The sequence below is a fragment of the Equus asinus genome, chromosome 9, assembly GCF_041296235.1.
Source record: "Equus asinus isolate D_3611 breed Donkey chromosome 9, EquAss-T2T_v2, whole genome shotgun sequence".
Classification (NCBI taxonomy): Eukaryota; Metazoa; Chordata; class Mammalia; order Perissodactyla; family Equidae; genus Equus; species Equus asinus.
The window spans coordinates 60,121,354-60,136,414 of record NC_091798.1 but is presented as its reverse complement, the minus strand read 5'-3'; the positions used below and the strand labels follow the sequence as shown (position 1 = coordinate 60,136,414).

Below are 15,061 nucleotides of genomic sequence, written 5' to 3'. Positions count from 1 at the left end.
GGAATATTGCAAAGATGAAATGTATCAATACAAGTAAAATACTTAGCACAGCACCTGGCACAGGGTAAGCATTCAATACATGTTAACCTATGTTTACTGTTAATTCTCTGCTACTTTCATAGATTTGTGCCCAGGAACCAGAGTATTCCCTGACTATACTATGGAGGGAAAGAAAGAAATTGAGGGAAATCTGTATTATACAACCTAAGGTTAACTTACTCAAAAACTAAGAGCTTTTTAGGGAACTGAAAGCTTAACTGTCTTTCACCCAAAGTTTCAGTAAGAAATGCAAAAAGGTTCAAAATGAGGCAGTTTAGAGGTGGTATTTCTCTTCTTTAACTTTCTTTCTTGTCCAGTCCCTAGTTTCTCTGAAATACCAAATAAATAATCACTCTCTCGCTACAATACCATGAGCCAAGCTACAAGTTCATAAGGAGCTTTAAAAAGATTTAAATCCTGACAGAAACAAGTGAAGTCAGTTTGTTGAAAGATTTTTTTATTCTAGAAGAATTGATGGTGCAATCCTGCAGAACCAATATGTTTAACTTAGAGAAATCTCTTTTTCTTTTCAAAAGTAAATGAGAAACTCCTTTGAATTATTTATATATTACCTTAATTTTTGAAAACAGTAGTCATCAAATCTGCTTTGTCCTATTTAACTATAAATGTTACACATTTACAAACTGAAGCAAAAATGGATAGTACAGAGATTTAAACGAAATCTTTCAAAGAATAAAAACGCTTTTCAGTGCACTGTATTTTCAAAGTTGATTATCACCAACCCAGGATGAAAGTTGTGAACGACAAACCATTTGTTTCTTTAATAGAAAAAAAGAATGTCTAGATTATTAGCAAAGTAATATCTTAAAATGTATCTTCACACAGTTGAAATTTTAGTATAAACTTGTATATCAACTCCCTTTCCATTATTTATTCTACTTTAAAAATATATTCAGCTAATGATGTTTAAATATGTATTCTGAGCCATACGTCCAAACATATTTGGGAAATTCAAACTGTTGCAACAAGTTATGAAAAGATTAAAGAGAAAAGATGAGCTACAAATTATATAGTAGGAGGAAGAAAAGTTCTTACTTAACATTTACATCTGGATAGGTATGTATTTTCTAATTTATACACACCCAGTTGAGTATACACAGCCATCAAACTTTAATCGGTTACATACAGACTAGACCAAGCCTGTACTATTTTCCACAACAGGTAAGAGTGATGATTTCAAAAATTTTAATATATCTCAATAGTTTCATCAAGTTACTGTGGTAATAGTCTAATATCATGAAGTTTGGATAGGCATAGATTAAATAACTGCATTATCTATGCCGAACTCCAAACACTGATGATACCCGACTCTGCTTAATTATGGCAGAAGTATCTGAGCACAACTGAGCAGACAACCAGAAAAGGACATTTAACATGTCTGTGCTTATCAATCATATTAACATTAGTGTTTAAAATTTTCAAATCTAAATAGAGAAAGACACTTATAAAGCTGCAGGACAACTCCAAGAACCTAAACAGATAAAGCTGCAAAATCTTAAACTTCAGTTCTTTATCCACTGATAAATATTATTTAAAAGTAGCTATTTGGTCTTCAAAAATTTTAGAATTAAAGGGTTGAAAACATGGTCATCTCTTGCTACATTGTAGCATTTGAAATTAGCAAGCACAACAACTTGAATTCATTTTGATTTACATGCAGAAGTGTATATATTCATCTTAAGATAGCTTAGAATTAAGAGTTAGCTTCCAGTCAGTAGTGGTAAGTGACTAGCATTGCTATCCAATCAGTATTCCATGGTACCGCATAAAGTCTCCATAATACAACTGTCTTGTTCAGTACTCATCACTTTGGGTGGGGGAAGGAGGTACAGCAAAACGCAGTTGCAATTTTTTTTTAAGCAGTAAAAGAGCTTTAAACATCTATACAATTTTGCATCATATTGTATTCTGTTCTAGAATACTTGGAACAAAATCTTATGTCAATCAACCCAATCCATACAAGTCATAAAATACAAACACAGTCTAAACCCTTTAGGTGCACAGAATATGCACTATTTAATACTCATTAAATGCAGTACAATCAATAAAGATTATCAAGTAAGAAACACACACACAGCATTCTAAATTTTTAAATCATTTTACGGCTGCTAATCAGAGATTGTACAAATTATAGGTGTGAGACAAAAAAAAGAAAGAAAAAAACCACCAAGGAAACTTACTTCTCAGTGCATCACACCCACCAGGATAAAATGTACGGCACTTTTACAATCATATTACAACTGTCAATTTAAGACTCAAAGACATTAAAGCCAAATAAGGGCAAGAACCAGCCAATTAAAATGTTAAAATGAAACAGATCACCTTTTTTCTTTGTAAAAGCACTGAAAATGCAATGTGTGCAGATAACTCACTAAAAATTTTCTCATTTCATTTGCCCTCCACTATAGTGTCTTCAATTATTCTGTAATTATTTTATCTTTTTATAACAGTCTAATTTTTAAGACCTGTATAAACTCTATTATGTTATTGAAACATACTATTTTCTGTGTGGTAAGAATGTCTTTTTCAAAAAAATAACATCTGGTTATAAATCATAGAATAAACCAAGAAACAAAAATCTGACATTTTCCGAGCTAGTGAGAAATAAATTATACCATGATGTATCAACTTAAAATTATATCAATATTAACAAACATTTCTACGGTAGTTTTTCCCCCCCATATTAAACAGTGCAGAATAGGCTTGGGCTACTGTTAACCACATTTAGTTTTCTTAAAAACAAAACTTTATTTACTATAAACAATTAAAAGACAATTTTCTTCCTCCACAATACATGTAGACATTAAATTGAAGGTTTTTACAATATCCACTACCAATAAGAAAAGTACTTTTAAATGGCTAAAAGGAATCAAAATACCAAAGTTTAGTGCGCGAAGAGAAGATATAAACAACCAAGAAAAGAGTAGATCATTGGTGTTGAATATTTAACATGAATAGCCCAAAATAAGTTCCAAAGTTTTTCTACCTTTACAAATAAAAAAAGGTGTCCTTTCGACAGTTTGGGGATATGCATTGTACATCCCCCCCAACAAGTGTATGAGTAAGGTTTTAAAAATGTTGCCAATAATAAGTTCTTCGGTACCTAAAATTAATTAGAGGACAGCAATATTACAGTGGCAATGGTGCATCAATTCTCAAAACGTAGTTATGATCCGACACGAGTTGTGGTGGTTCTTTTATCTGAGAAAAAGCTTTTCAGAAGAAACACCTGCCCTATGCTAACCACCAGAAGAATAAGGGCTTCTCCTACTGACCAATAGGCCACTCTTGTATTTAGATCCTCTGCTCGGCTTCGGCCTTGAGCTTCTCTCAAACGGAAATGAGTCTGATAGTCGATGACAGACTTCAGAGCTTCATGAATTGAAACACAGGCAGATTCCATCTAAAGAGAAAAATTTCCAGTTAGTACATTTAATACTTTCTGTACAACACATCTAGCATACTCATCTTTTCTTTCAACTTGATCTCACTTTCTCATTTGATTAACATTCTACTAAACTGGCACTCATTCACTCACTCATTTATGCCAGTGGTCCTGGCAATGCAAGTCATTCCCACAAGGACAACTGGTAAGGCTAGAGATCCCATGAAATAGCTATTTGTCTCAAAATGGAATGTCACAGCTGTGGCATCAGTAAGGTGGTAGATGAAACATTAAGCTAACCGTAGCAGAAATACTTCTCAGTTAGGGTTGGTGGCTACAGAATTTCAAGCCAGCTTCCTCAAAGAGGAAGAATTAGGAGGAAGAGAATGGCACATCAGTAAATTTGACCAATTAAAAGAATATAAATCAAAGTCCAAATGTATACAAGAATAAGCCAGATATGGCATAAAAATAGATTGAATTAGTCAAGGTTATTTTAAGTATTTTAAAAACAGCTGAATTGGGGCTGGCCCTGTGGTCTCATCGTTAAGCGCTCTGCTTCAGCAGCCCAGATCTGGTTCCTGGGCATGGACCTACACCACTCCCACTCATCAGCGGCCCATGCTGTGGCAGCGACTCACATACAAAAACGAGGAAGACTGGCACAGATGTTTTAGCTCAGTGATAATCTTCCTCAAGCAAAAAGAGGAAGACTGGCAATAGATGTTAGCCCAGGGCCAATCTTCCTCCCTCACCAAAAAATAATGGTGATTTAGTAAAACTCTATCATTTATTCTATATTTACTAGTTGGTAATTTTTTCAATTTTAAAGTATGAACAGCTAGCTGCTTTAGAAGTATCCCTATTATATGAGAGACTTATTAGCTTTCTGAAAGTAGAAAAATCAAACTTAAGAAAAGATTAAAAATGTGATACAAATAAAGTGGTACTAATTGCTTTATTACCACTCATTTTTTATATTTATCTACTTAGGGTTTTAGAGTAAGCTACCTTTTTATACAAAATTAAAATTCATGAATGTTAAGTTATAAACAATGGCCCCAAAGAAAAATCTTTTTACAAAGCAAAGTGCCATTCATACAGGATGCTAAAATAAAGAGGTCATTTCTAAAAACAAGAGCATTTGAATACATCTTGTTAATGCTTGCAATAGGTTTATGAATTAAGGCTCTGACACATTCTTTAAAACTGCCTGTATCATCACATGACTTTGGCCAAGAGACTAACTGGAATCAGTGGACAATGAAATACCAGTTTAAGGTTTGAACAAGTAGGGGTAAATAATTCCTTTGGATACCTAATTGAGTATCTTTTAGATATAATCTAAGCTCATATGGTATTTGAACTAGAAATAAAATAGTCCTTCTCATCGCCTGAGCAGTATCTGCTCACTAACTTTAAATTTCTTCTGCTATCTTTCTTTCATTAAGCTCTTCTTCAAAATAAATGTCAATTTACCTTCCTTAACTATTTTTGTTAGATGACTTACCATTAATCTGTAATATTTACCTTAAGCTACAGCAAGTTATTGTAATAGCAACTTCAGTAACACTAAACATTGGTATAAAACTACTTCGTGGTATATTTATATATTTATAAATGTACAATATAATATATATTTATAAATATAATATATTTATATTAATTAAGGCATCATTTTGCTTCCAGTTATACCAACCTCCATGGTAGCACGATGCCTCCATGAATTACAGAAAATGCTTCAGAATACCGGAGCACTGTTTAGCATTCCTAAATTGCCTTTGCCACTGATGTTTCTACCTAAGTGATCCTATTTTAATACTTATTTTCTTTACACTTAAAAGTTCATAAAATCCTTTAACATTGGACTTCACTAAAAAGGCTTAAAATCTCTGCAAAATGCCTTATATATTCTAAGAATTAAGATAGGTCTTAAAGACTGTTAAAATCTCAAAATTCCGTGTTCATCAGTGAGTTAATGCACATTAAATTATGTTTTCCCCCCTTTAAACATACTATCAATATATTACTGACTTTATATTTACCTGGGTAAGAGCACTGACTCGGTTCTCACTAGGAAACAAAGGTGGGTCTTCTCCAACTTGAAAATCAAAATACACGGTTTTATGTGTGAAAGTAGAAAATTCATTGCTGAAGCAAAATTTGTATGTCCCATTTTTGGAGGCTGTGAAGGTAAAACTATCATACTGTTTCTTCATCTCTTTGTATAACACATTACCATCAGGATCTTCTAATCGACAATCAACATCATAGTGACCACCAGTAATGACCTATAAACAGAAAAAAAAATTGAAGTGATCACTGCAACTAGCAAGTTTAAGAAATTAGCCAGGTTGCCTGTTAAAATGGCAATAAGGTTATAGGCAAAGGACTTTTACTATCACAGGCAACTTTACACTCTTTGATTTTCACCAGTGGATGGGAACTTGGGAGGCAGATTTCAGTTCAACTAAAGCTTTAGAGAAACTGGACAAATTTCCACGTGACAGGTAAGAGTAAACTAGCTAACTAGCCAGACAACTGTTCTAGTTAATGTAGATCTCTTATATCACTTAATTCTCCCAACAACCCTACAAGAGAGGGGTTTTTCCCTCCCATTTGACAAACAGAGAAACTGAGTTAAGATAAGCAACCCACCCAAGATTGCTCATCTAGTAAGAGGCAGAGGCAGAAGTTGAACTCCAGAGTCATACTCTTGATCCTTAAGCTTACTGCCACATAATTTTTCCTTCTCCAAATTTTCTCCCCCAGTTTCCTATTAGCATCATTCAAGCACACACATGGGTAGTGTAGGGAGGTAGTAAAGTAGGGCAGTCCTCAGCAGAACACCCAAAGCATACTTCAACCATAGAACTTAAACTCGTTTGACTGCCAAATTACAAATAGGTTGTTTCTTAAGTTCTTTATAGGTCAGTTATATGGAATTTGATGCATATTTTGTTTTGAACTACATTACGAACTGAATAGACCTGTGGGCGGCGTTCTAAGAGTATATCATCATTTACAAACTTGTTTCTAGGAAAAACATAAATGATTAAACTATATTGTTTACACACTTGTGATTAAAGCAAAAACAAAACAGAACAATACAAAAGCAACTGAATCTTTTGTTTATCTGGAAAGCTTGTATTTAAGGGCAAGCATATTGAAAAGAAAGCCAGGGGGTAGATGAAACACTTTTGAAGAGGATTTTGGAGCTATTTTCAAAGGCTTATGCTTAATCAGTTATAATTTGGGCCATCTGGGCTGTACAAAGATAGGAAGAAGAGATTTTTCTGAGGTAACTGGACAAGCATAAAAAAAGAAAAAAGGGGAAATTATTAAAAAAGAGAAAGGCCTCCATATACAAGAAAGAATTGATGGGAAGAAAGAGGGAGAGGAGCCTGGAGAAGAAACATAGGGTGTATGTATCCACTTGAGAAAGAACTGATGAAGAAGAGACACTGGGTTTGAAGGTTCCCAACCAAGAGATTGGCTGGCACAAGTCTCTCTTTCCAAGCTTAAACCCTCTTGGTTAGCACAATATTGACATTCGAGATTTGAGAACAGACAGACCAAACTTTGGACTTCAAAGAAGGATTGGTTACTTATGTGACCTTTTGTCACTTAAGAGATATGATGAATAACTGAACTATGTTACAAGATCATTTTGATAATTAAATGAAATAAAATTATGCACTTAGGAAACTGTAAAAATATGTAAATATTAATATACAGATACAATGTTTTGATCTAAAAACAGTTTCTTATCATTTTGGCATTTACTCCTCCTCTTCCTCAACAACTTTTCCTCTAGGTGAAATAATGACTTCATTTTTATATACCCAATTACTCATTCTTGACTGTTGTACTTTGAATAATCAAATACATATACAAACTGAACAGGACCAGAACTGATCATCACACCACTTTTCTTCCAACAAACTTTAAGACAAGTAATCTTATTTCAGATAAAAGTACCCCTTTACAACCTGTCTGGTCACGTAAGATAGAAACTGGGAATCATCTCAAATTAAGTGTCCCTACCTGTCCAGTTAATCACAGAAATCTCTTGATGGTATTGCCTCTCTCAAATTCATCCCATCTCTTCCATTCTTAATCCACAATCCAAACAGGACTATTGCCACAACTTCCTAAAAGGTATTCCCACAACCCAATTTCCTCCCTCTAATCCAGGGTTTCTCAATTTTGGTTAGATAATTTGGCTGGATAATTCTTTGTTGTAGGGGGCTGTGTTGCCCTGCGCATTATAGCACGTTTAGCAGCATCTTGGGTCTCTTATCCACTAAATGCCAGTAGAACCCTCCCTCCCCACATCTCCTGGGTGGGGGGCAACCTCCCTATCCTTCCCCATACCCCGTTCACTTAAAACCTTTTGATAATTCCCTGTGGCCTAGGGAAAAATCCAAACCAACTGTTAACAATGACATACCACTCCCCCGTACCTCCTCAACGTACCCTTAGCATCTCTTTTATACCCTTTCTCATTCTGTGTTCTAAAAATACCAGACTGCAAGAAATCCTCTGAACCAGTCTTTGCTTTACATCTACAATAACAGTAGCAAGTTAAACAGGTTTTCTTTGAATCACAGGACCCTAAATAACAATGCTTACAAATCTACAGTTTATTACAAGAAAAGAACACAATATAAAACATTACAGCCAAAAGCTGTCTCATAGGAAGAGGTCAGCAGAGGTCAGGGGTGGGCTCCTTTGTCCTCCCTCTGTGGGCAGGGGCAGCCATACACTCACTCTCAGATCAGGAACCACCCAAGTGTGCAAGGAACACTCTGGAACCAGTGAGCCCAAAACAAAGTCTTGGCTGGGTTTTTTTTTAAATATTTTGCTGGTCACACAGCCATATTCCTGCTATGTAACCAGCCTCAATAGCAGAGCCTTTGGGGGGGGAGGGCCTCACTGAGACCAGGTGCAACTCATCAATCTCACTGTTATCAATAAACAATGCTGACAAACTGGTCCAACTGCCCCTAAAGCTCTTGGACCCACAGTTACAAAGCAACACTACTACTTGTGTATTTCAGTGCCAGCTCAGGCTAATTTCAGGAATTAGGTCTCACAAACATACCTGCCTAGGATGTCCTTTTCCCTTCTGCCACCTTGTAGAGTAACTCCTATTTCTCCTTCTAGACTCAGGTCAACATCAGTCCTTCAGCTAAATTTCCCCTGATGATTCCTCCCCCTTTCTCAGCACTATACCTAGAGTGTACTTTCACTGTTGCATTTAACATTATATGACTGTATTTGTCTATGCAGGCTGCCTGAGGTCAAAGTCAGTCTTATTTAACTTTGAGAGGTAGTATAACAAAGTAGTTAAGAATTTAACCTGGGACTGCCTACTGATTATGCTACTAGCTAAGTTTTGTGACCTTGAGTATTAACCTCAAAGCCTTAGTTTTTTCCATCAATAAAAAAGGAATAAGAACTATACTTATTTCACATCGAATTGTCCTGAGAATTAATACACCTGAAATGCTTCTCATACTGTCTGCCACATAACAGATGCTCATTTTTTAGCCCACTAAGAGTAGCAGTCACAGTATTCTCAGCACCAAGCAGTGTCTGCACATAAAAGAATTCAAAAAACGTTTGTTAAATTCCAACAGAACTTTACATTACAATTCCTATTTTCTTTTCTGTCCCCTGATCCTAATCCATGTAGTTAAGCAAGTCTAAGGGTCATCTTTAGCCTCCCCTCCCTCACTCCCTATAGCTAAATCCTCATCAAGTCCTGTTGATTTTACCCACTAAATTCTCTCCAATCCTTTCCCTCTTCTCCTTTTCCACTGCTCCCACCCTAGTCTAAGCCTGGACCACTACAATAGCCTCCTAGTCAGTCTTCTGTATCCATTCTGCAACATTCTGTCATACTTTCTCTACCTGTGCAATAATCAGACAGCTATCATGAATATCTGGACCGTGTCACTGCACTGCTTACAACTCTCTGATGGCTTCCCAGTTTCTTATGAAAAACTAAAATCTCTAACACGGCTGGCAAGGTACTACATGGTCTGGCCCCTGCTGACCTCCCTTCCTCTGGCACGGACCTTGCAAAAGCTATTCCCTCTTCCTCCTTACCAAAGTATTTGCAACTCATCCTGTACAACTCAACTTAAAATCATTTCCTACAGGAAGCCTTCATAGATACTGAAGACCAGACAATATATCTCCTACTTTCTGCTCTTAAAGCACAGTGTTGATGAATGAGCAGGTCCTAACTAAGAAGGGCAGGATGGGTGACAGCAGCGACCTATCTGTTTTGATCACGTCTGCATCACCAGCACCTAGCAATCAACAGCTGCTCAAATAAGTTAAATAAATCTACTAACAAAAATAGAAACAGAGTAAAGATGGTTCTAACCAACTTAAGAAACTACATTCTGTTAAATAAGGTTTCTTTTTTAGATAATCCCAAAGATGAGAAGGGGCTTCTCATTTATCACACCAGTTTTATTTCTGTAACACCTTTGGTAAATGCTCCTCCGGCCTCGAATGGAGCTGTTCCCATGACAGAGACAGCACTAATGTTAATGGAGAAACTGAAAAGTAATGGAGTTAAGATACTGGCAGTACTTTGATTAAAGTGGAGGCGCGGGTCAGAGGGTAGGGGATGGACACTGGGCACTACAGAACAGGAATAACTTTTCAAAAGGAAAGTCTTTTAAGGAAGCAAGTTCAATAGGCCTTAAAATGAAGGACATTAGAGAAGGAAGGAAAAGCCACAGCTACAGGAAGCATTTCTGGAATTCCTGTATCTTAGTATCTGCTCTTTAATGTCTCACCCAAGATTTGGAAGAGGAAAGCCAAATGCCCTGCACCAGCTACCTAGAGGTGACTCCTGAATCAGCCAAATGGAGAAAAACGGACAGGAAGGGGGCACCCTGCAGGTGATAGCCCAGACCCCGGAACTTCCGGAGCCCGCAGTACCTGGAACTCGAGGGTGCACTTGGTGCCCTGCGTGATGTCCTCGTAGAAACACTGCTTGGCGTTGTCGGGCAGCTCGAAGGTGATCTCAGACGCGCCGCCGGGACCCGGCACCAGCAGCAGCAGCGCGAGCAGCCTGCAGCTCCAACGGCCCGCGGCGGCCAACCAGCGCCGCGCGGACCCCGGCCGCAGCATCTCGAGGCGACGGCGACGGCCTCACCGGAGCTGCGCGGAGACGCGGGGTCAGGTCTGAGAGGACGCACCGCCCGCGGCAGGCCTCAGCCCGGCCGCCCCGCAAAGACGCACGGCAGAGTCGCTCCGAGCCTCACAGAGATTCGGGATAGGAGGCGACCGCTGGGCGCGAGCGCGGGGTGCTGAGGGAACGGGGCCGGGGGCCGGGGGCCGGGGGCCGGGGGCCGGGAGAGACTTGGGGAACAGAGAAAAACCGGCAGAGAACAGGCGGAAAAGGCCTGAGGTGGCCGGAAGTGGGGCGAGCGCTCGGGAGGAAGGGGAGGGGCCTCAGGCACCTGCTTCAGCGACCCGGATGTTCTTTACCCGGGCTGCGGGCAGAGGCGTTGGAGCGCGTACGTGGAAGCTCGCGAGGCGTCCGCTTGGCCTCTGCCGCCGCCTGAGGGGCGGGGCCAGCGTACTGAGCGTGACGGGGCGGGGCCAAAAGAAGGGGTGCGGTTTGCGAGTGCGTCGTTGGGGCGTGCGGCTGTCCCAGCCAGGAGCCAGTGCTTCCCGGGCTTACGTCGATGCGTGCTCCCGTCGCTGGGGGAGCTCCCAGGAAGTTGTGAAGACCTCATTTTGTGCTAGGGGGCTAATCACCGGTGGTAGAGCGTTTTGCAGTTTGCTGAGAATTACATCATAAATAATAAAAAAGTATTTGGGGAGAGCAATTTAGCAAGGAGGGCGAATTCTGGGACCATCACACTGCAGGAGTTTTAATTCCTGCTCTGCTACTTAGTGGCTATGTGACCTTGGGCCACTTGCTTAACCTCTCTGCCTTAGTCTTTGCATCTGTAAAATGAGGATCATAGTACCTAACCCGGATGATTATTTCAAGTCTTCAATATTTGGAAAAAGTGCTTAGAAGAGTGGTTGTCATATAGTAAACACTAGGTAAGCTTTTGTTAGATAAACATCTATTGAGTGCTCCTGATCAGTGACATATGTCTTTCAATCCTTCAAACAACCCAATATGGTAGATATTATTATGCCTATTTTACTGATAAGGTAATTGATCCAAAAAGTTGAATAACTTGCATATGATCACATCGCTGGTTTGTGTTAGAGTGCTTAAAAAATAATAGTGGATAATGTGAATAGTAGCTAGTAGTTGTTGGTTTCTTAAATTATAGATATTCTCGTGCATATAAACGCGAATTAGGTATTAATCCCTTTTTTATAAAGGACCTTGGTGAGGCTTATACACTTTAAGATGGTCAACAGAGGCTGAATAGAGGGTTTTGTAAGAAGGAACTAGAGTCAGGTGGGTAGGAGCCAGGCAGGGAAGTGAGGGGAGGTTTGGGGGGGGCGGTTGTTGATGACAGGGGAGCTGCAGGACCTCTAGCAGCCTGGGTGCCCAAGCTTCTGCCATGGGGAAAGGAGTCCTTAGGAAATGAGATTGGGGGGAGATTGCACCTTCCTGAGATCTGGGTCAGACACAGAAGCATTATCTGTGCGTGAGTGAAAAGAAGAATGAATTTCAAAACAGAAAATGTGATTTTGTCACTGACTAGTTACCCCAAGGAACTGAAGGGTGGGTTTGGATATTTTAGCTGTTTTTCCAAATTGTTGTTTTTCCTTTTGTTGTGTTAAGGAGATGCAATCACCAACCTCCTGAACCAAACCAACCCTCACCACAAGAGCTATGCCTATGACCTTTGCGTTATTTTTAGTGCTAAGATCTCTCCAGGAGGAGCTTAGGCCTTGTTACCATAACCTGCAGTGTGTGTGGAAGCATGTTTTCCAGCTGAGCCTGTGCAAGCGAATACCCACCTCTCTCTTTTGAATATATTCATCCCCCATCCAAGATAAATGTCCTTGCTTCCCTTTGTTCGCGGATGCCATGACTTTGGAAATGATTCCTCATTGTCTCCTATTTGCTGCAACTATACTTTACTTTGTGAGTCAGCTACTTCTGGTGAAGAGTCTGATTTAACCTGCTGGGAGGGAACCCACTTTGGTTTCGGTAACAGGTCCTATTTTCTAACTCTTGACTTTGGGCAAGTCACATTGCTATTCTAAACCTCAGTTTCTTTCTTTTTTTTTTTTTTGTTTTAAAGCTTGGCACCTAAGCTAACAACTGTTTCCAATCTTTTTTTTTTTTAATTGCTTTTTTTCCCCAAATTCCCCAGCCCATAGATGTATATGTTAGTTGTGGGTCCTTCTAGTTGTGGCATGTGGGACTCTGCCTCAACATGGTCTGACGAGTGGTGCCATGTCCACACCCAGGATCCGAACCAGTGAAACCCTGGGCCGCTGAAGTGGAGTGCGCGAACTTAACCACTCGGCCACGGGGCCAGCCCTGTAAACCTCGGTTTCTTCATACATAAAATGGCAATATAAACAAAGAATGAATGAATGAACGAATGAATAAGATTAAAACCGCAACGTAATATATTACACACCACCAGTAGACAAAATTTTTAAAGTGCAACAATAGCGGATATTGCTGAGCGTATGGAGCACCAAGACCCCTCATACACTGCTGGTGGAAATGTAAACTGATACAACCACTTTGGAGAATAATGTGGCATTATCTAATAAAGTAGAAGATATGTATGTGTGTATCTATATATCTATATCTCAGAAATTCCACTTTGCATATACTTTAAAGTATGTACTTTGGAGCAGTTGTTCTCAAAGTTTGCTCCAAAGACCCCTTTCAGAGGATCTGAGATTGTCTGTGTGAGGCTGGATTTTCATCATATATCTCAACCCAAACAACAAATAATGGATTCAGTGTAAAAGCAGATGAGCCCCCACCTTCTCAGTGAATCTAGATATTAAAGAGAGTTACTAAAAAGTAAAGCAATGTTGCTCTTATCACTACATTTTTATTTGGAAGACATAGCTATTTTTCATTTAAAAATATGTTGTTTATGTTAACATGTGTGGTGGGTTGAACTGTGTCCCCCCAAAAACATATGTCCAAATTGTAACTCCCAGTATCTATGAATTCAACCTTACTTGGAAATAGGGGTTTTGTAGATGTAATTAAGTTAAGGATCTTGAGGTGAGATCATCCTGGATTTAGGGTGGGCCCTAAATCCAATGACTGGTATCCTTATGGGAGAAAGGAGAGGGAGATTTGAGACATACAAACATAGACACACAGGAGAATGCCATTTGAAGACAAACGCAGAGACTGGAATGATGTGTCTGCAAGCCAAAGAACACAAGGATTGCCCACTGTCCCCAGAAGCTGGGAGAGAGGCATGGAACAGGTTCTCCCTCAGGGCTTCCAGAAGGAACCGAGCCTGGTCACACTTTAATTTCTGATTTCTGGCCTCCACAACTGTAAGAGAACAAATTTCTGTTATTTTAAGCCTACGCGTATGTGGTAATCTGTGATGGCAGCCTCAGGAAACGAATACAACATGTAATGGGTTTATTATTGTTATTTTAAATGAATTATTCAATAAATATTCCTAAGGGTCTCAGATCTCAATAGCTTCACATTTTTAAATAAAAAAATTTATTTATTTATTTAGTTACTTTTATTTATTTAATTTTTACTTTTTAAGATTCTGGAATCAAAAATTTGAGAACCACTGCTTTAGAGAAACTCGTGCCCAAGTATACCAGGATACATAGACAAGAAAACTTAAAGGCAAAGTCTAGGAATAGTCCCAAACCAGAAATACCCCAAATATCCATAAACCTGGGTATATTCATAAATATACATATAAAATATAAAATAGGACAATACATAGCAATGAAAATGAACAGATCACAGCTACACAGGACAACATAGTTGAATCTTATAAACAATGCAAAATAAGCTAGGCAAAAAAGAAATCACATAGAATATAAAGGCTGACAACAGGCAAACTAAGTGATACTGTTTTCCCTAATACATGGTGAAGCTATCAAAATAAGCAAGGGAATGATTATCTCAAAAGTCAGGATAGTGGGGAAGGATCAGGGAACAAGCGAGAAGCCACACAGGTGGGGAGGGTGGGGGCTGCTTCTGTGCTGGCAACGCCCTTTTTCTTGACCTAGGGGGTGATTACACGTATTTTCACTTTATAATTGCATGTTAAACTTATGTTTTATGTACTTTTCTGTATGTATTTTATATTTCACAATAAAAGAAGGAAAAATTAATATGCTAGATGCATCAGTTAGCCACTATTGTGGGAAAAAAACACCTTAAAACTTGTGGCTTAAATAATATGCATTTATTACTGGTCAGAAGATCATAGGTCAGCTGGTGGGTCTGCTCTCAGCTGGGCTCACTTATCATCTGTGGTCAGCCGGGGGTGGGGTAGGCAGCTTTGCTGGTCATGGCTGGGATCACTCATATTTTGGTGGGACAGCTGGTTATGGCTAGTCAAGAATGGCCTTGTCTGGGATGACTTGACTCTCCTCCATGTAGTATTCTCTCATCTTCCAACAGGCTAGCCAGGGATTGTTCACACAGTG

The 15,061-nt window shown here is 39.0% G+C and overlaps 1 protein-coding gene across 1 annotated transcript; it reads right to left on the bottom strand.

The window, feature by feature from the left end:
* Positions 1 to 479: 479 nt before the first annotated feature.
* TMED7 (transmembrane p24 trafficking protein 7) lies at positions 480 to 11,045 on the bottom strand. Its single transcript, XM_014841715.3, has 3 exons — positions 10,412 to 11,045; positions 5,491 to 5,736; positions 480 to 3,463 (listed from the first exon to the last, which is right to left on the bottom strand). The coding sequence occupies exons 1-3, from the start codon at positions 10,601 to 10,603 to the stop codon at positions 3,227 to 3,229; spliced, it is 675 nt and encodes a 224-aa protein (XP_014697201.1). The 5' UTR covers positions 10,604 to 11,045; the 3' UTR covers positions 480 to 3,226.
* Positions 11,046 to 15,061: the final 4,016 nt, after the last annotated feature.

Excerpts from the sequence above, each read along its gene's own strand:
- TMED7 (XM_014841715.3), bottom strand. The coding sequence starts at position 10,603 with ATGCTGCGGCCGGGGTCCGCGCGGCGCTGGTTGGCCGCCGCGGGCCGT. Across the intron at positions 5,737-10,411 it reads AGTGCACCCTCGAGTTCCAG|GTCATTACTGGTGGTCACTA; the intron begins GTACTGCGGGCT and ends TTCTGTTTATAG. Across the intron at positions 3,464-5,490 it reads GAGTCAGTGCTCTTACCCAG|ATGGAATCTGCCTGTGTTTC; the intron begins GTAAATATAAAG and ends TTTTCTCTTTAG.